At 47.7% G+C, this 21,325-nt stretch overlaps 2 protein-coding genes across 2 annotated transcripts; both read right to left on the minus strand.

Annotated features, from left to right (window-relative positions):
* Nucleotides 1-3,305: 3,305 nt before the first annotated feature.
* Nucleotides 3,306-4,545, minus strand: LOC109734754 (expansin-A9-like). The gene is made up of 2 exons (XM_020293941.3): nt 4,376-4,545; nt 3,306-4,250 (listed from the first exon to the last, which is right to left on the minus strand). Exons 1-2 carry the CDS (start codon nt 4,509-4,511, stop codon nt 3,619-3,621), a joined length of 768 nt encoding a protein of 255 aa, XP_020149530.1. The 5' UTR covers nt 4,512-4,545; the 3' UTR covers nt 3,306-3,618.
* A 7,827-nt stretch (nt 4,546-12,372) lies between these two features.
* Nucleotides 12,373-14,277, minus strand: LOC109734755 (germin-like protein 5-1). The gene is made up of 2 exons (XM_020293942.4): nt 13,996-14,277; nt 12,373-13,399 (listed from the first exon to the last, which is right to left on the minus strand). Exons 1-2 carry the CDS (start codon nt 14,117-14,119, stop codon nt 12,861-12,863), a joined length of 663 nt encoding a protein of 220 aa, XP_020149531.1. The 5' UTR covers nt 14,120-14,277; the 3' UTR covers nt 12,373-12,860.
* Between the last annotated feature and the right edge of the window lie 7,048 nt (nt 14,278-21,325).

A 21,325-nucleotide genomic window follows, 5' to 3' on the forward strand; every position in this document is an offset into this window, starting at 1 on the left:
ATATGATATGGCCATCATCATCTTGTGCTTGTGATCTCCATCTCCGAAGCACCGTCATGATCACCATCGTCACCGGCGCGACACCTTAATCTCCATCGTAGCATCGTTGTCGTCTCGCCAATCTTATGCTTCTATAACTATCGCTACCGCTTAGTGATAAAGTAAAGCATTACAGGGCGATTGCATTGCATACAATAAAGCGACAACCATATGGCTCCTGCCAGTTGCCGATAACTCGGTTACAAAACATGATCATCTCATACAATAAAATATAGCATCATGTCTTGACCATATCACATCACATCATGCCCTGCAAAAACAAGTTAGACGTCCTCTAGTTTGTTGTTGCAAGTTTTACGTGGCTGCTACGGGCTTAGCAAGAACCGTTCTTACCTACGCATCAAAACCACAACGATAGTTTGTCAAGTTGGTGCTGTTTTAACCTTCGCAAGGACCGGGCGTACCACACTCGGTTCAACTAAAGTGAGAGAGACAGACACCCGCCAGTCACCTTTAAGCAACGAGTGCTCGCAACGGTGAAACCAGTCTCGTGTAAGCGTACGCATAATGTCGGTCCGGGCCGCTTCATCTCACAATACCGCTGAACCAAAATATGACATGCTGGTAAGCAGTATGACTTATATCGCCCACAACTCACTTGTGTTCTACTCGTGCATATAACATCAACGCATAAAACCAGGCTCGGATGCCACTGTTGGGGAACGTAGTAATTTTAAAAAAATTCCTACGCACACGCAAGATCATGGTGATGCATAGCAACGAGAGGGGAGAGTGTTGTCCACGTACCCTCGTAGACCGAAAGCGGAAGCGTTAACACAACGCGGTTGATGTAGTCGTACGTCTTCACGATCCGACCGATCAAGTACTGAACGTACGGCAACTCGGAGTTCAGCACACGTTCAGCTCGATGACGTCCCTCGAACTCCAATCCAGCCGAGTGTTGAGTGAGAGTTTCGTCAGCACGACGGCGTGGTGACAATGATGATGTTCTACCGACGCAGGGCTTCGCCTAAGCACCGCTACGATATTATCGAGGTGTAATATGGTGGAAGGGGGCACCGCACACGGCTAAGAGATCAATGATCAATTGTTGTGTCTATGGGGTGCCCCCTTGCCCCTGTATATAAAGGAGCAAGGGGGAGGCCGCCGGCCAAGGAGGAGGGCGCGCCAAAGGGGGAGTCCTACTCCCACCGGGAGTAGGACTCCTCCTTTCCTTGTTGGAGTAGGAAAAGGGAAGGGAGAAGGAGAACGAAGGAAGGGGGCGCCCCCCCTCCCTAGTCCAATTCGGACTAGTTCATGGGGAGGGGTGCAGCCACCCTTTGGGGCCTTTCTCTCCTTTCCCGTATGGCCCATTAAGGCCCAATACGAATTCCCGTAACTCTCCGGTACTCCGAAAAATACCCGAATCACTCGGAACCTTTTCGATGTCCGAATATAGTCGTCCAATATATCGATCTTTACGTCTCGACCATTTCGAGACTCCTCGTCATGTCCCCGATCTCATCCGGGACTCCGAACTCCTTCGGTACATCAAAACACATAAACTCATAATATAACCGTCGTCGTAACATTAAGCGTGCGGACCCTACGGGTTCGAGAACTATGTAGACATGACCGAGACACCTCTCCGGTCAATAACCAATAGCGGAACCTGGATGCTCATATTGGCTCCCACATATTCTACGAAGATCTTTATCGGTCAAACCGCATAACAACATACGTTGTTCCCTTTGTCATCGGTATGTTACTTGCCCGAGATTCGATCGTCGGTATCTCGATACCTAGTTCAATCTCGTTACCGGCAAGTCTCTTTACTCGTTCCGTAATACATCATCCCGCAACTAACTCATTAGTTACAATGCTTGCAAGGCTTATAGTGATGTGCATTACTGAGTGGGCCCAGAGATACCTCTCCGACAATCGGAGTGACAAATCCTAATCTCGAAATACGCCAACCCAACAAGTACCTTTGGAAGCACCTGTAGAGCACCTTTATAATCACCCAGTTACGTTGTGACGTTTGGTAGCACACAAAGTGTTCCTCCGGTAAACGGGAGTTGCATAATCTCATAGTCATAGGAACATGTATAAGTCATGAAGAAAGCAATAGCAACATACTAAACGATCGAGTGCTAAGCTAACGGAATGGGTCAAGTCAATCACATCATTCTCCTAATGATGTGATCCCGTTAATCAAATGACAACTCATGTCTATGGCTAAGAAACATAACCATCTTTGATCAACGAGCTAGTCAAGTAGAGGCATACTAGTGACACTCTGTTTGTCTATGTATTCACACATGTATCAAGTTTCCAGTTCATACAATTCTAGCATGAATAATAAACATTTATCATGATATAAGGAAATAAATAATAACTTTATTATTGCCTCTAGGGCATATTTCCTTCAGTCACACCATTAATGGACATTGTACGTAGCTGGTCAAAATGAGCGATATAGAGCCGTGAATTCGCTCAATGAGAGCTGAAAGTGACGAGGGCTCACCATGGCAATGCAGGCACCAATATTTTTGAGGTTTGACACCATCATAGCTTATTTGACCATTAGAATCAACCACTACAATGTTCGTTGTGCCATGGTCAAAGACACCATTCATCGGCGGTCGGGGCGTCGCAACAGCTTGTGAGGTAGTTCCTCGGCTTCCCACCACCCGAATACGCAGTAGCTTCTCCAGACTCCAGCAACCCCACGACCCTAATCATCTGCATGATTTGTGAAGGTGGCGGGACGAGCAGAGACCTCAGTTCCTGGATATTGCACTTCGTCTTCAAAGAATGTAGTCTATCCATATCTCGGCCACCTGATGCCAACAGAACCTCTCGTGAACTGCTGCTGCAATGTCGGTCCTCTCCTACATTTCTAGCCACACAAGTCAACACTGAGTTCTACATGTTGATCTGCTTCGTGACCCATTCAGACCCATTTCCGCAGCTGCATAATCGCATCCACTTCCCTCGTTGTGATCTCCACCCATGGGGCAAGAGGGTAGCAGCAAACAAGCTCGGGTTGCAGCGTGAATTGTGCACGGTGCGCCCGCCTCTCCTCCTCCAGATCCTCCTGGATATGCACTTCCCGTCAGCGCATCTCTTCGAGTCGCAACTGGCTGGATTGAGATGTAGGGGTTGGCCCATGCCGCCCCAATCTCGTCGCACCCTCGATCTGGAGGACCCCTATCATCTGTAGATATCCTTTGCCAGATTCAACTTTGTTTCCTCCACCATCTGTTTCCTCTTAGCATCTATGCTGGGATGAGCGAGGGGAGCGGATGTTGAGGAGAGAGGAGGTGCCTAAGGTGGTGTGGCGGTGGTTGAAAGTTTGTGTGGGATGAGACATCGCCCTGGTGTGTTTCAAGGCCACATCAGCTATTTGTAAGTGATGCGGATATCACATAAGAATTTGGTTGATGTGAAGAAAAGAGAAAGAATAAGAGATGTATTGACGGTGTGTGTAATTTGTAAAATTTTAAAATTAAATTCACATAAAAAATAACTTACAAGCTACAAACAATATGTGGACGTGCACTAGCGACGGCAGATGTCTGGACTAGTGTACAAGGCTAGCGCGCATATGCTCGGCTAGTAGAAGTTGACGGAAGACGTGTAAGTGTCGCCGAACTTCCAGTATGCCGGCGCCACGTTGTACGCCGTGACGGACCTGCCGTCGTCCGTCTGCACCTGGAACGACAGGCTCTGGCCGGTGAGGTAGCCGTTGCTCTGCCAGTTAGAGCCCCAGTTGCGGCTCATGGGCAGCCAGTCCGTGTTGGAGCCCTTCACCCACGCCGCCGACACGGCGCCGCTTCCGCCGACGTTGCTGATGAGGACCAGATCGAAGTAGTCATGGCCGGTGATGGAGAAGCGGATGCCGCCGTTCCTCCGCGGGCACGCCGTCCTGGCGTACTTGATGGGCACGAAGCCGGCCTGGTAGTCGGCGATGGTCTCCCAGGCGGGCTGGGACATGTCGAAGTGCTGCCGCGGCGGGTTGCACCAGCCGCCGTTGTCGCTTGGCTGCGACCAGTTGGGCGGGCAGAAGTTGGTGGCCGTGACGGTGATGGACGTCCCCGGCTTGCACGACTGCGTGTGGTAGGCGTCGCAGGTGATGACGTAGCACGCGCCGCACGACTTGCCGTCGCCGTACAGCGTCGTGCTCAGCGCCGTCGAGCTGGTCCCGTACCCGGCGTCGTACAGGTTGCCGTAACCGCACGATCCACCTGCATATGCAAGAAGCAGATATCTAAGAAATCGTCCCCCGACGCAAATCCTCGGCATAGGTTGATAAGTGATAACCTTTACTTAATTTGCAGCAAAACTCGAGTATCAGGAAACGGTTACGTACCCATTGTGCCGGACGCGTCGCCGCCGCCATAAAACGTCGCGTTGGCCGGCGTCCAGTACTGCTGGGCCGCCGAACCCCCGAGCTGTGACATGCACAAGCCCAGGAACAACGCCAGGATCGCGAGATGATTCTCCATGTTCGCAAGGACCAACTCTGCTTCTCTGATTAAACTTCAGCTCTGTTGCATACTGAAGCCTAGCGTGTGTTCCATGATGCTTATATAGGCGACGGCCGGCGAGCTGATGGGAGCTCTGTTTCCGTCCCTCGCGCCAACGGACGATGGTTGACGAAGATCACAGATCATGCATGGTTGACGAGGATCACTGATCATGCATATGTAGTACGTAGAGTGCATGTGGCTTCATCTCTTTGTTTATTGGATTAATCGTGGGTCATGCATGGCATGGCAGATCACACAGACGCATTATGCACCTAGCAGCTGGTGACTAATAATCCAAGATGGTTTCCGAAAATATATTAGCATAGAGGATGGTGAATATCTGGGATGGGGCATTATTAATCCATGTAGTTGTTCCTTGGAAGCGAGTTTCAATTCTTGTGATATGTTTGTGATCACGAAAGCGCTCGTGCATTCTCCATATCGTAAAATTCGGCTAGTCCGTGACGCCTGTCATTTTTATGTAGCCGATTGGTCCTGGCAGATTCCGGAGTTACATCGAGTACCTGAGTGAAAATAATGGAGGAAAAAACACGCCTGCCGGGGACAACAGATTACTCTTGAGAAAGGAGAGTTCTTTGCTGGAATAAATTCAGTGTTTGCAGAATTTCTTCTACAACCATTGCAAAAATGGATAGCGTTCTATATACAGAAAGATCTTCGTATATTCGTACGAGATCGGCTATTCTCGGCAAGCAATGAGGAAGCTAAGTCTGCCGCGTCGTGTCTGAACTTACGATGGGCAATATGCTCTTATGTTCGCTTAACAATTAATCGAGTAGCTCAGACGCGACGCAAGTGCAAACGAAAAGTTCCTCCGATTCACTCACTAATTTCTTCGGAGTTTTGCCCCGTAACCTCACAAGTGACCAGCAAGCGGGCTGGAAGACGTTTACCTCAATCATTTGATGAAGATATGGATTCTTGTATGATCCCTGAACATTCTGACTTGAACCGTTTAATTCAACTGCCATCCGCTGCGGAAATCATCTATGCAGTGATATGATTGGAGCTGAACACAGAAAGATGATAGCCAGCGTCATTATGTGATCTATGTTTACAGATAAGAGTCATCATCATCTTCAATCGAGATCATCGGGTGACTTTTTAATGAAATGGAAACAAAAGGTTTGCCAGATCGATTAATTAAGAAGAAAAGAATTGTCTAGTTAATTAACGGGAAACCAGGTTAAAACCAATACAAACATGCCACATGCGGATTATTCACAAAGCATGAAACTCCATGACTACACGGTCAATCTGACAACCATTCCGAACACGTAGCAACCACAAATTCCCGTGCTCAGCAAGAACACCTCGATCACACACAAGGAATACCACCAAACACATGGAGACAAGCCAAACCACGAGGACAATCCAAGAGACCGAGAAAAATCCATTAAGTAGTCGCCGACGCCTTCCGTATGACGCCACTCTTGTTCACTTTGCTCCTGAGAGACTTCTCCACCTTGTTGATTTTCCAACCTAGTAGCCTTCCCTGTCAAGGGGCAAGCAATCGCCTTGCCTAGTCCAGGACTAGCCGCCTTCGATTTGGGGAGCAAATCGCAAAGCTCTTTCGCAAAGAGAGCATCGGAATTAGGTGCCAACACACCTGCCCCAGTCACCCCATCGTCCACAGACAACGACAGCTGACTAGGGTCCAACGAGGGTGGTGGGGGCACCGTGGGCATTGCCATGTCCCCTAGTGAGCCCATCGCCTAATATATATACGGTAATGATAAGTGGAGAACGTCCGCTGGGAAGGATCTCCTAGCAAACGCACTAGTAGCCATTTGATCAAGATCAAATTATGGCAGTTTTTTTTTTTAAAGTTGTCTTCTCTACCGCGGAATTGTCATGCTTATCTAAAGAAACTGCCACACCCTACAACTAAACTTGCCATGAAATACGTTCGCAATTTCCATCACCCCGAGCGAACTTACGCCAACTAAATATAGTGTGTCACCCGCACCAACTTGTTTTTTTCATTTTTTTCTTATATTTCTTTTTTGGAAAAAAAGTTAAACCACCTAATGGATTATGTAGGTCACTGACATACGGAAATAGCCAAGAAGGTACAATCACATTCTTAGTTGTGAATCACAAGCAGATAAACGAATGCAACTTAGAAAAAGCAAGTCTGAAACTTTTGCTTCTTCGTCAACCTCTTCTTGTGGGAAAACAAACATGTTGATGACAAGCCATATACTCATTGGTGAGGAACGGAGTCAATTAATGTGCTCATCAACAATGGGCGCAGCGACACCTCCATGGCAAGGGCTGATGGATTCGCTCCTCCTCAGGCTATGTGTTGCGTGAAACTCGGGGTAGAGGCCGCATCTTCTGCTATGGATGTTGCGTTTGAACCAGAGCCCCTGCTGCTGCTGATCCTTGATGATTCCGACGGATTTTGTTTCTTGCAAAGGTGGTGAGTTTGGTGGATTCACGGTTTGAAAAAAAGAGGCGTCGTGTTCCAAGCTGATGATGTTGTCAACGAGTTTCACGGTCATCTTTGGACCTCGTTTGTTGAGAGCAGCTTTGATAAAGCTAGGGTTGAGCAGTGCCAGCCCCCATCCTCGCTTCTCCTACCAAACCCCTCCTACCCCACCCCTCCTACCCCACCCCCTAACGACGTCACCTCGGAGCGAGGTGCAGAGGAAGCACTTAAAGCGATGGCATATTCAGGCAGAGGTAGAGTGAAGAAGGGGAACAAAAATAACCGTGGAGATGGTGGTGGACACTCGCAACACCAACAATGGCAAGACTCAGGCCCCCCATGCATCAAGCTCCAAACCCTTTGCGTATGGTTTTGGTTTCCTTGTTCAGCCACACAATGGCATTTGTTGGTCAGTTCCGGGTCCTTTTCCCCAGCCGCGGTAGTAGTGGGAAGGTATGCCTCCACCCTGGTTCAACGGCCCCTCCTATGGGTCACCAGCCCGTGGTCAAACAAAGGGTTGTGATGCCCGAGGTGGTGGGTGAGAAATAATACTTAGGGATTAGGAGATGAGGTATCTATCCAAGGAAACCAAAAGGATTAAGGCAATAGGAAACAACAAAAAAAGAAGCAAGAACCCAAAGGGGCACCTATTAGTAAGAAATGTGCAGGGTCTGATGGCTTATGTGATCTACTTTAGCTGTGGAGAACCAAACCACCAGCAAGACAAGTGTCCCAAGGTGAAATGCTTCTTCATCTGCAAAATGGTTACCCATCAAATTGAGAATTGTCCAGTTATGAAAAAACCATACCTGGCGGCAAGGTATTTTGGTAGGGTTGCTCCAAGGCTAGGATTCTACCATCTCGAATTGCCTGATGTCAACTCCCGACATGTTGTAATCTTGAAGAATGTAGGAATATTGTTCCTTGAGTCAGATGAAATCAGTAAATAGGATTTGGCCCAGGAGTTTGCTAACATTTATAAGACCAATTGGCCTATTACAAGTCCATGCTTTAGATGGCTGGACTTATTTGGTAAAGTTCCTACCTGAAATTCTGGTTGAATAGGTGGTTGTTTATCTTTGCTTTGGGCTAGTAAAGATAATAGTTAATATGGAAGTATGGAATGGTGAGATTTAATCTATTCCTACCCAGCAGGAGGTCTGGATTAGGATAAAGAAGATGAATCCCAAATAGTGTGAATGGTCTATCCTTGATCAAGTAACATCTGTTTGTGGTATTCTTTTAGAGGTTGATTGGAAACATTGTTTACAAACCTTCTATGAGACAATTAGGGTCAAAATCTACTGCAAAGATATTAGCAAGATCCTTGAGGAAAGAACATTTGGCATTACCGGCAAATTCTATAAATTCGCAATAGAAGTGGAGGTGCCCACATATCAAGATGAAGAGGAAGGTGTGGAGAAACCAGAAGATCCTATCAGACAAAGTGGCATGGAAACCGCTTCTGTGAAGGATACCTAATATATGCATGAGGATACTAGATAAAACAGGAGATCCAGGTCTAGATCTGGATAGGGGCATGGTTCACACACATCTGATACTGTGTCTGTTAGGGAGGTTGTGTTGTCCTATATGCCTCAAATCCTAGATGTTTGCCAAGTCGATGAGGTGGAGCACCCTTCTTTGTTCAAGAGCCAACTCCCACAATCTCTCGAGACTGCTAGAAAAGGTCTACTGGGTTACATCACATCTGACAAACCCGATAAAGATCAGTGTTACTCATTGCCGAGAGAGATGAAACTAGTGGAAGATGATGGGTGCTATTCTGACCTCTCATACCTCTTATTCAGCGTCTTTGGCGCCACGGAAGCCAACTGGCGCCCACAGCAGCGCCTTGTGGACCAGCCCATAAACGCGAGATGGTCACTCACTCGGGTTGCTCTACTATTTTTTTCCCAAGGACTTGTTTTGATACGTTGACTTGACTTGATCCAGTGACCGTTGACTCGGCCATTGATCTTTTGAAAAAAGTTCATTTGAAAAAGTTTGCAATTTTTCTTCAAAAAGTTCACGAATTCAAATAAACTCATATATTCAAGAAAGTTCACAAAAATTCCAAAAGAATTATATGATAAAAACATAAATTTGAAAAAAATCATGAGATTTAGGAAAAATCTCAAAATTGAAAAAAGTTCACGATAAAAGTCAAAGACTTGGAAAAGTTCAAAAAAAGGGGAAAAAGTTCATGATCTTAAAAAAATCATAATTTGGAAATAAGTTCACGAAATTTGAAAAAGTTCACAAAATTTCAAAAAATATTCAAATTTGAAAAAAAATCACGCGTTTGAGAAAGGGTGCTACTACGCGTCGGCCTATCGCTGCCTCGCGAGCCATCCGATGAGGTGGATCGAGCGACCGAGCGTGACTTTCTATCATTGCAACACATGTTGTGTTGCAATAAATTTCCGCAACACGGGTCCTGTTGCGGAATTTTTTACCTCATATATCAAGTTGTTTATATTTTTTGGAACACAGGTCTTGTTACAGTTTTTTTGCAGCACGGGTCTTGTTGCAATTCATATTTTTTACAATAAAGGTCTCATTGCAATTTAATTTTTCTGCAACAAAGGTCTTGTCATATTTTTTGCAACACAGACCTTGCTGCAGAATTATTGTAACAGACAGTGAGTAGCGAGCAACGGTAACGTTGACTGAAAAAAAGAAAAAGAAGGAAGCACTCGGGTAGGACACACGTCAAACGGACAAGCCGGTGGACGCTCGCGTGCGATCCGCCGCTTGAAGCCAGGCGTTTTCCTTTGACAAAAAAGGAAAAAGGAAAAATAAAAAGAAGATTAAAATAAAAATAAAACAAAAAGAGAAAGCCGGACAAAAACCGAATGAAACCGAAAAACCAACAACACATAAAAGAAAAAAGTCAGTCGGAAAACTTTTGGAAACTTCCGAAAACAGGAGGGGGTTTCTGAAAAAAAAGAACTTGAACTATGCTTATATTATACTAGGAAAAGGGCCCGTGCATTACAACGGGAGAAAAAAAAATATCACACACTCTTAATTTACAAAAAATAGTCTATAATCTGAATATTTGTAGCTGCGGCCCAAAAAAAGAAGGTCTTTGCCTACAAAAGCACAAGTTTAAGATTCCACATGTCTTCTATTTAAACACCGCTTGCATGTAGATTTAATACGTACAAAGAAATGAGCAAGTGATCTTCAATTTCGTTTTCAATCCTGATTTTACTGAGATGTTCATCCACAATCCGGATCAGTACCGATATGAAAGAAAGACAGATAATGAACTGTTGATTGAGATTGCACCCTAGATAGTATTTTTTTTAAATGGTTAACAGGTAAAATAACTTCATATTCAGATTCTATATATCTTTCTAATCTAATTCCATATATAACATGTTAAATTTGGAGTTACGGTTTAGAAGATATGAGTATTTTAAAAAACATTTAATATGTAATGCGGGTTTAATATCAGAAACATCAGGGGGTTTTCTATAAAATAGCATGACGGACTAAGAATACATATTTCTTTTATTATTAGTAGTATATAGAGTATAGATATTGATATCTTCTATATCTAAATGGAGCACCCCACTAGATGATTTTTCTGCCTTCTCATGAGGCCACGTCACTCGAATTGCTATAGCCGTTGATGCAGTACAGCTCGGGAATCTACAACCGTCTGATGGAATGTTCATGAAATTACTAAGTAGTGCCACCGCTAAGTGAAACTTACCGGTTCGTTCTTTTCCAGCGGCCCGCTCGCTGCCTTCCTCCGGGTCTCGATTTGTTTTAGCTGGGCTGTAGACGTACGCTTTGATTTCTGACTTGGGCTGGTGCAGCCAGATTGTGGGCTAGATGGTTGGGTGCTTTTGATCCAGGTGGGAGGAAGCCTCTTTGCACGTACCAGGTATGGGCTCTATAATTGGCTACTTCGGTTGCCTAAAAGAAAGCTGGATACTTTGGTGCAGATGCGAGGAACCGGAAGGAGATCGAAAAGCTTCTCTCACCCAAAGAAAAAAATAAGACCGTGTTATGCGCCGCAGCCCTATCATCTTCTCTAGATCCGTCTCATCGGCTTCTCAGTAAAATCGGTTGATTTCTCTCATCGTCTACGTCTTCTACACTAAATCCCGTTCTATTAATCTCCACAACACACTGTGTCTTCTCCGACTCATGGTCTCCTCCACCAACGCATACCATCCCAGCCAATCCAAACCCGTCTCCATTCTCTCTATCCTCCAATGGCTCTGTTGCCGCCGTCGCTAAGATTCCGCTGCACGCCATCTGATTGCGAACTCGCTCATAGGTTACAGACCCAAAAGCAGAGAAGCTGCTCTCCCTGTGCTCTTCAACGGCCATCTCCAAGAGTCAAAAGGTGAAAGTGAATCATGGTGAGCGCCACAGTCCATCTGATTTGTACATACGATCTCCTTCCAAATATAATTTATTTGATCCCTCCCGCTTCGATGTGATAACAACTTGGGTATAGGGGATCACACGATTTTTTGATGTGGCGTTTCTTCTTGGCACGAAGCATTTTACGTCCTTGGTTGTTTGCTGCAAACACTGTTATTGATTGGTTTAGTTATGGGTTCATTCTTGCAGGTCGGCAGAAACTATGACCGATGCTTATGTTCACGGACAATATTAGGATCCAGCCGGTGAGAAATCCACATATAACCACAAGATTCAGTTTCTGTTGTACTACTTTATTATCTCATTTCATATTCCCCTACTTGCTTATATTTTTCCTTCTCCAAGTAGCAGCTGCATGACACACATTGCATCGTGCGAACTGAAACCAGAGGCAAGGGCTAGCAAATATTAACATGTTTAATTAAATTTATGGCCCATAAGCAGTTGCCTTTTTGTCCGTTCTAATGAGCACTTCACTAATAGAATTTCTTTACTTTTTTTTAACCTTCTGCACTTCTGATGTTTAATGATGTGATGATCTTAGCAATAGCACTTCAGGGATAATTTTAGCAATAGTTTTCATAGTGATTCTCAATTTTGTTTTGTATTAGGCATTCGCTAAATGTAGCAATGGAAATCAAGAAATGCGTTGGTCCCTTTCTCATCTAAAAAGAAACTCTTAATGACATAAGACATCGTCTATATATTTTTATTTCACCTTTTACCTTCATGCATTTACCCTGATTGACAACACATGTCTTCTGTAGCATTCCTCTTAATTCTTCAAACAATGATATCCCATGTTCTTTCGTCGTTTCAATTAGAGAAGCTCAGAAGGAATACAAAGATGCAACTGCAATGGTGAAGAACACAAAAGAACCAGTATTTTTTACTTTTAGATGTGAGCCCACGTCTTAACACACTGCTAACACATTCTTTGGGGACCATCTGTTGACTACGAAGACGACACTCACAAACAACATCAAATATATACTGCTAAGAATATGGTTCATATATGGTTGATGCTACAAACTGCTACAATTTTACTATACAACTTTGAATAAATTTGAATCACTTATACATTGAATCTATGATATTATTAATTATCATCACCTCTATATGAAGTCTACATATTATTGATTCATATTGTCTCTTCTTTGCTATGTACATGTTACTAAAAAAATCACAAGAAATTCCCGCTGCAACGCGCGGGGTAACACCTAGTAGATAGATATAGATTCTCCCCTCCAGTACTCCAACAGTCCAACTTAGCAGTACAAATTTCTCGTTCTTCAGTCCACTTACACAGATCGCCAGTCAGGTCGCAAATAATGCACGACACGACTGCATTAGTATGACATGCTTAACGCAGTTATTGGAAGACCAACAAATCAATAAACGAACCACTGAGAATTGTACGTATTTTACAAAAGTCTGAATCTTATTCGTGCTCCGGTCCTTCACTTCTTCGGGGCAAACTTGGCCTTGATCTTGTCAACCTCCACAGTGCCGATCTGGAAGGCCTTGGCGAGCACGTCGTCGGTTACCTCCGGGGAGGCCCCGAAGAGCGTCATGGCGATGGACTGCGTGCCGGGGAGCTGGCTGTTGAAGGCGGAGATGACGGCGGCGGGCTTGTCAGCATTGTTCTTCTGGAAGTGCACGAGGCCGCGCGGGAAGGCGAAGACGTCGCCCTGGGAGATGGTCTTGGCGAAGAGCTTGTTTGCGGTGGTGATGAAGCCGACGTCGAGCTCGCCGTAGAGGACGAAGACGACCTCGGTGGCGCGCGGGTGGGTGTGCGGCGGGTTGAGCCCGCCGGGGGCGTAGTCGATGCGGGAGAGGGAGACGCCGAGGGTGTTGAGGCCCGGCACCTTCTCCACGTTGGCTCCGGTGACGACGGAGCCGGCCGTGGTGTTGGTGGCGCCGGGCTTGGCGAGGACCCCGGTGAAGAAGTCGTCCGCCGTCGCGTTCGCCTTGCACGGGAACCCGTTCACCTTGAGGTCTGCGCGTGCAAACAGGTTACATGAGGATCTTACATGTGCCATTGGACACGCATGGACGACCATACTGGTCACGATCTTTTGCATTGTCCGTACTACTAGTTGGTTGTTCGGAATGATGGTTTGTGTAAAGAAAAAAGTTGCTCCGATTCTATATTATGGAACCTGAAGTTTAGGTGAACTTGAAGCATGATGATACTAGTTGATTCAGTATTCATACAAAATTAGGAGGACCAGTTTCAAATTGAATCACCGTTTGAATGAAACTATAAACGGGCAAACTATTGAATTGTTCGGAAGGAAGACTATGATCATATAGTAGTATTTTGAATGCTAAACGTGTACTTCCATCCATCCCATCGGTAATATCGATTGCACTGTCTCCAACCATCAATTGGCACTGGATTTAGCATTGACTACCTTTTCAATAACTACTTATAAGTTACCTAATAACGTGAATTCTATCCTACTGTACGTTGTACTACGTCAGGGTGTCAGACAGTACAAAACTGTATAGCCGTAGGTCTTCAATGCAGAGCGGAAGTACGGTACCGATCCAATATGAAGAGGAATTCAGGAGATCTTGAGCTACGCTTACCTGATTTGAGGTCGGCGACGCAGATGTCCTGGAGGTAGTCCGGGTCGCCGGCAAGCGCCGGCACCGCGAGGACAAGCGCCGCCACCGCAAGAAACAGGGCGAAGCCAGCCCGGGCCATCATCATGGTGCCCGCCCTACTCCACTGCTGCGATTGTCTGCTTTGCTCCTATGGCTGCCGCCGCTGCTGGTCTGGTTTGGCCGGAGATGCCGAGCAGGGCTGGTACTTATATAGCGGGGAAGGAGTGAGATGAGGCGAAAAGATTGGGCTCAAAGCAGAGTTGGTGTGACCGTGCGGGTTAAGGAGGCGGGTGACCTGTGCGCCGCTGCAACTAGCAACCAGGAGTATTCCTACTTGAAGCTCAAGCAAAGGGACGAGGTGATGTGTGCAGATTTTGGGTTGGTGATTGGTCACTGCGATGCGATGCAGATCGTTGCGTTTCGAGATTTAAGTAGCATTTCTCGATGCATAAAGCTACGTTCGTTCATGTGCCCCTTACGTCGTCGCTGTGCGTACGCCGCGACGATGCTAATGGGAAGTCTCTCTCACAACTTCACAAGGGCTAGTTTGGTGACGGAACCTGAAGTGAGCTGCGAGTACTTTGACCGTGAACCAAGACCTCCGGGGTTTCGGCTCACGGCAAGCATGTCAAGTCAGGCAGTAGGTAAGCCACGGGAAAGGAAAAAAAGATGCATGTTATGAGGACATAATCATGTGTTTTACTTTAGTTAAAGATGAGGAGAGATGGCGATCGCGCGCTTACCGTGGAGTAGCATGCTAAGTAGTAGTATGACGCTACATGGCTCTGTCGGGCATCAAAAGGTCCCGTTACGCTGCTGGTGACTAGAATTAACAAGCCTTGTCTGAGCGGCAGCGGTCCTCGGACGAAATCGTCGTGTTTCTACGAGGATGTGAAACAATTAACAAAAAAAATTCTTGTTTTCTTGATTTGAACCGGCGTGCAAGCACAAGCGCATGCTGTAGAAAAGTGTGAATTTCGACATTTGTTAGTCTGAACTTCACTTGGGTGCATGGTTGGACACATCGTGAGCACAGTTAGCTGAATGGTCACTTGTCTGACTTTTCTGCTCTGTCCAGCTAGGTTTCCGCTCCTACTAGAAGATGCTCACGCTTTCCTGTGGAAATATTTCAGAAGCAAGAAAAGGATTCCCCAGCTAACCAAAATGCGCCGCAAGCCCATCGTTTGCATGGAGGGGGACTCTTCGGATCTGACACAAAGCAGCATTGCTTGCTTGATCAGATCAGTATGTTATAAAGCAAATCAAGACATTTGTCACTGTATATAAAGCCACAAGCCAGGGGACTGGGTTTGTGGTTGTCCGACTCGTTTGGTGTTGGAAAGGAATGTCCTGGCGTCAAAATGAATTTCAGTATCTGATCACCAACAAAGATCTGGGACCTTTCTTTTTGAAAATAGGATCCTGGACCTAACAAGAAATGGAATGGCAAGCAAAGCATTATGATAAAGCACAACGGGACTAGACTAGAGACAGCGAGATAACCTCCACCTACCTACCTCCTTCACTGGAAACTCCCTTTCTAAACCTGCCTTTGATAGACTCATGTTTCACCGATAAAACACAACAGAAGGCCATACAATAGGACAGTGCATCCACACGCTGGATGAAAATTTGGAACGCTTTAACCGGTAGTTACGGTTTCATACACGAGGCAATGGGTGGACTGAAAACAGTGGTCATTTGCCATCTCAAAGAAGAACTGGAGTGTGAGGAGATCTCTCCCAGACAAAGCTTGGGTGAGCCAACTTGATATCACCAACGGCAGAAACTCGCAGGGGCACGCATGATTGTAGGTGTAGAAGACTTGAATAGGTTGTGCAACACAATTGCATTGATCGGTGCACCAGGCACGTATATATGGTGTACGGGATAGGGCCACAACCTCAACTATACAGGAGAACTAGGAGTTGGGCCCAAGACATAATATACACGTACACAATATATTCAACCCCCCCCCCCCCCCCCCCCCCCGAAACTCCTCGAAGGTGGAAGTAGGCAGTCCCTTAGTCATCACATCGGCGAACTGTTGTGCGGTCGGAACATGGAGGACCCGAATGCGTCCAAGGGGCCAGCTCACGCACAAAGTGAATGTCCAGCTCAATGTGCTTAGTCCGACGATGATGAACGGGGTTGGCGGAAAGGTACACCGCAGAGACGTTGTCACAGTAGACAACCGTAGCCTGGGAGACACCATGATGCAACTCATGAAGTAGCTGTCGTAGCCAGGTGCACTCAGTGACGGCGTTAGCCACGACTCGGTACTCGGTCTCCGCACTGGAGCGCGAAACTGTGGGTTGTCGCTTGGACGACCACGAGACGAGTGAAGGACCGAGGTAGACGCAGTAGCCAGAGGTGGAGCGACAGGGGTCGGGGCAGCCAACCCAGTCCGCATCAGAATAAGCCACCATCTCCAGAGAAGTGGACGCCGTGAGAGTGAGTCCAAGAGACATCATGCCACGGATGTATCGGAGAATCCATTTCATGAGTGTCCAATGAGAGTCACGAGGGGCGTGCATATGAAGACACACATGCAGAACAACATACTGTAGATTCGGCCAGGTGAGAGTCAGATACTGAAGAGCACCGACGATGGACCGGTAGAACGGAGCATCCAACGCGGGCGAGCCCTCGAGAGCAGAAACCTTGGTGTCGTGGAATTGTCACGGCAGATGTCCTCGAGTTAGGACTTAGTCGTGGAGCCATCGCAGCTAGGAAGCTTGAAGGGGTTAATGCGGGACAAGGAACACGAGGGTTTATACTGGTTCGGCCCCTTACGGTGAAGGTAAAAGCCTACGTCCAGTTTGAGGTGGTATTGATTAGGGTTACGATCACCAGGGAGCTAAACTGCTATGCCCGGCTCTCGATGATATTGTTCTTGTCCCTAAACCGCTGCCGGGCCGTCCCTTTATATAGGGAGGCTGACGCCCAGCAGCTTTCAGAGTCCCGGCCGGCTCATAAGAGTGTCCGGCTCGGACTCTCAACTATACTTGCCTTACACTACAAGTTCTACCATGATAATGATTGTAACTACGGGCCTTAAGCCATATCCGGGTCTTAAGCCCATCTTTGGCCCACCGTCTTCAAGCTTGGCGCCGGGCTTCTGGTAATGACTATTAGAGTAACCCGGCCCCTCCTGGCGGGTGACTCTAAGGTCTATATCCTCAACATTAGGCCCCAGATTGATTTGAGCCGGCTCATGTCAATCTTCAATTCTTTCGACAGAAAAAATCTCCGGCTCACCATTTGTGTGAAAGCCATAACCCGGCGTGACGTCATCCTCTGGACTCCGGATAATCCGCCGTGACGTCATCTTCCATTAAGCCCGTTGTTTACTCCGCCAGATCCACAACGGATCTTTGCATTTACTGTCCTCCCGAGAATCGAGGCGTTGCGTGGGGAGATAACTACGCCACGGTCTCCTTGATTCTCGCGCCCGCTTTACGAGCTCGCCTTATAAATAGGCCGGCCCGACGGGCCTTTCTCACTCTCCTACCTCTGTCGTCTCCTTCCTCTCACTGCCCCGTGCTGCTCGAGCTCCGCCCCCGTCGCCGCCGCGGGTCTTCTCGTCATCACCAGCTCAGGCCGCTGCATCGCCCTGATCGGACCAGAGAAACGCGACAACCTCCGCAGCTCTCCAGCTCCTGTAAGTCCTACTTGTCCTGTAGAATGGATCTGCCGTAGGGTTCGTCCGCGTTCTTCGTGTTCGTCGCCATTGCCACAAACTCCGGTAGTTTTCTTTCTTACTGCCCCTTTTGATCTTAGATCTGCATAGAGCTAGTGCGGCGGTTGTTTGGCACTTATTTCAAATGCCAGTAGGTCTCTTTCCACTGCATAATGGCTTCGTTCGAGCTCAAGAACATCCGCTCGTCTGTTTCTAGGTTTAGAAACTTTTTATTTTACCCGACCATTTTGATCCAAAAGTTTTACTGCGATGTGTGAAACCTGTTTTACCACACTTAGTAAAAAACTGCAATCATTGAGCCTCGGCGGTTTACATTTCCGGTTTAAAGAAACCACGCGCCGTAGAACCTTCCGGCTTAAAGAAAACCATGCTTCGTAGAATCCTCCGGCTTAGCTGTGATAAGGCCGTAGATAATCAATTTATTCTGAATGCCCCTGCGGCTTAAATAACCTGCTGTACTTAGGTATATACCATTAGTCCCCTTCATAAGCCGCCACCTTAGTTTTGAACTGTAGATCTCCTCCGGCTTATAATTAACCCAGACGTTTTTCCTTTTTGTCATAGACTGCCGACTTTCACCATGCCTCCCAAAGCTCCCATTACTTGCAACTGGATGAGGTCCAATGTCACCAATGAGACCCTAGCAGACTTTGTCAAGTCCGGATATCTGCCCAAGAAAGACATCATGTCCTACCGTGCCCCTGACCCATCAGAAGAGAGACCACAGCCAAAGGACGGGGAGGTAGTGATTTTTGCGGATCATATGAGCCGGGGCTTCGCACCGCCCGGCTCAAAGTTTTTTAGGGACGTGCTAAACTTCTTCGACTTGCGGCCTCAAGATATAGGACCCAACTCAGTGTCCAACATCTGCAATTTCCAAGTCTTCTGCGAGGTTTACCTTGGAGAAGAGCCTAGTCTGCTGCTCTTAAGAGAGCTTTTTTACTTGAACCGTCAGAATGAGTGCGCCAATGGGCCAAGTCTGGAGTTAGGTGGCATCTCCATCCAGCGGCGTAGGGACTGCCTTTTCCCTTACGCAGAGCCGCCGAGCCACCAAAGGACTGGAACATGACTTGGTTCTACTGCCAAGATATGTCCCCGGCTGATGAAAGTCCGCTGCCCGGCTTTCGCCCAACACGTCTGGAGTCAACACACCCATTGTCAGACAAACTGACTCCGGCGGAGCGCCAGCCTCTGCTCCCCACCATCAACAGGATCAAGGCTCTCCTAGGCAATGGCCTGAATGGAATCGATCTGGTCCGGGTCTGGATCTCATGGCGGGTGATCCCATTGAGCCGCCGCCCCGGCTTAATGTGTGAGTATACGGGCCGAAAAGACGACCCTCAGAGACACAGCCGCAATGATCTTCCTGAAGACGTTGCAGAGGAGATGACCAAGGCTCTCTTGAACGAGAGCCTGGCAGACTGTGGAAGGACCGGGTTAGCCCCCTTCTGCAAGACCAACCCAGCCCCAACGGTAAGCCGCCAATCTGAATATCCAATCTTCTTCTGTATATAACTTTCATCTGAATCTTCTAACGAAATCACCATTGTATTTTTCAGGCTGACGACAAGTTCTGGCGGGTCAAATACGACCATGAGGCGGCCAAGAAGGCCAGAAAGGTGAAGAAAGCCGCCCCTCGCAGGAAAGGAAGCAGGCCTACTGCCTCCGAGCTGATGCAATTAAGCGACAGCTCCGAGTCAGAGGTAACCCCTGAGTCTTTAAGTCCTTGCTATATTCACTGCTTGTTGTTGTCCGCCTTATCAATACTTGCTTATTGACAGGATGACACCGGCGCAAGTAACCCGGTGGTTGAAGAGGTAATGTCACTTTCCTCCGACTCGGAGCCCTTGCCACAGCTGAAAGTCCGAAGGGTAACCCGGAAAGTAAGCTTTTCACATCCTTTAGCTTATCAAGACCCTCAATTCATTTTGAAGCGACAGGTTCATGAATGCCGACGTCACACTCGGACCAACAAGGACACCGACCTCTCCGCCGGGTTACCCGACGCAACAAGGAAGCGCCGAACTGAGGTTATTTCCCACTTGTACCCCTTTCATCCATTGGCGGGTGTTATCCGTCAGCCACTCAATTCTTCTGACTCCAATTATCAGGAGACCTCCCCCTCTTCGGGCGACTATGCAGTCGAGTCTTCCGACTTTCAAGACCGCACCCGGGTAATGACAACCATCTCATATTATACTTGTCTGTACTTACTCTTTTTGTGCTTAACGTTTCTGTCCTTTCAGCGCCCAGGCAAAGCTCACCAAGAGAGCGAAGAAGACCAAGTCAGCCGGAGTGCCGGATTTACCTGAACCAGAGGTGACGGCTCAAGAACAGCCAGCTGCCTCCGCCCCCGAAGCCACCATTCCAACCGACAAGGCACCTGAGGCCGCTGCCCCAACTACCAAGGCAACTACAGAAGCTTCGGTTAACCCGGAGGCCTCCGGCTCGGCTCCACCAGCAGACGACCCGGACGTGGTAATCACCCGGACGGAGTTCGTTGAGCCAGGGAGACCGACCGTGCTGGCCAAGTGCTCCGCTAAGGGGGAGTTGCTGCAGCCCCACCGGGTGAATCTGGACCTCTCCGACTACACCAACCTGAGCATTGGAGAGCTCGTCTCTGGCTACATCAGCCAAGTACACAAGAGCCGGGATGCAGAGGTTGCCATGGTGAACCAGATCCAGCAGAAATCTGAGGTATCATTCTGCTGTCCTCTTACTTACTGCATAGTTACCTTTACCATGCTAGCCCCCAAGTCAACGATTTATGATTGAATATGTTGTAGACTTAGGTTCCGGCTTACGCAATTGAGCCGGCAGTTAGTAGATAGACACGTTCAATATGCATTAGCCCCCAAGTGCCAAGTGTCTTTGCTTGGAAAACGCTTGGGACTTATATAGTAACTGTTAATAACCCGGAAATGTACGCAGGCTGTTGGCAAGAAGCTAGAGGCGGACCTTGCGGATCTCAAGAACCGGCTGAAGACGCAAGAGATGGAGACCCGGAAGGCAAACGCCAAGTTTGTATCCAGCATCGCCGCTCAAGAGAAGCTGAAGACAGAATTTGATGCTGAGCGGAAAGCCTGGGCCGAAGAGAAGGCCGCATTGGTGACCCGGGCTGAACAGGCGGAGAAGGCTCTCTCCGAGAAGACCGCCGAGCTCTCTGGCCTAAAGCGCCAAGTGTCCCAGATGGTGGCCGCAATCTTCGGTAAGTCGTCGCGCCGGCTTTCATCAAGTGTAGAATGTTTATATCTCATAATTTCATCCTTGTCGGCGGCTTATCTGACTCTGTTAAACAGGTCCCAGAAGTGCCAACCTCAACCAGAGCGTGGTAACCAAGCTGAAGGCCGTATATACCCTGGTGGAGCAACTCTACACCGGGTCACAGCGTGCCTTAGCTGTGGTGGCCCTATCCAACGAGGTGCCGACTCACCTGGCAGAAGTCCTTCGCCGGCTCGCTGTGCTGCCTCAACGGATCCAAGAGCTGCGACGGGCCTCTGCAAGAGCCGGAGCGATCGGCGCGCTGAGCCAGGCCAAGGCATTCCTGCCGGAGTTAGACCCGCCGGACATCGCCCTTGGCTATCCAAGCTTGAAGGAAGACGGCTCAGC

This window comes from Aegilops tauschii, chromosome 3 (genome assembly GCF_002575655.3).
Source record: "Aegilops tauschii subsp. strangulata cultivar AL8/78 chromosome 3, Aet v6.0, whole genome shotgun sequence".
Classification (NCBI taxonomy): domain Eukaryota; kingdom Viridiplantae; phylum Streptophyta; class Magnoliopsida; order Poales; family Poaceae; genus Aegilops; species Aegilops tauschii.

Excerpts from the sequence above, each read along its gene's own strand:
- LOC109734755 (XM_020293942.4), bottom strand. The coding sequence starts at position 14,119 with ATGATGATGGCCCGGGCTGGCTTCGCCCTGTTTCTTGCGGTGGCGGCG. Across the intron at positions 13,400-13,995 it reads CGTCGCCGACCTCAAATCAG|ACCTCAAGGTGAACGGGTTC; the intron begins GTAAGCGTAGCT and ends TTGCACGCGCAG.
- LOC109734754 (XM_020293941.3), bottom strand. The coding sequence starts at position 4,511 with ATGGAGAATCATCTCGCGATCCTGGCGTTGTTCCTGGGCTTGTGCATG. Across the intron at positions 4,251-4,375 it reads CGACGCGTCCGGCACAATGG|GTGGATCGTGCGGTTACGGC; the intron begins GTACGTAACCGT and ends TTGCATATGCAG.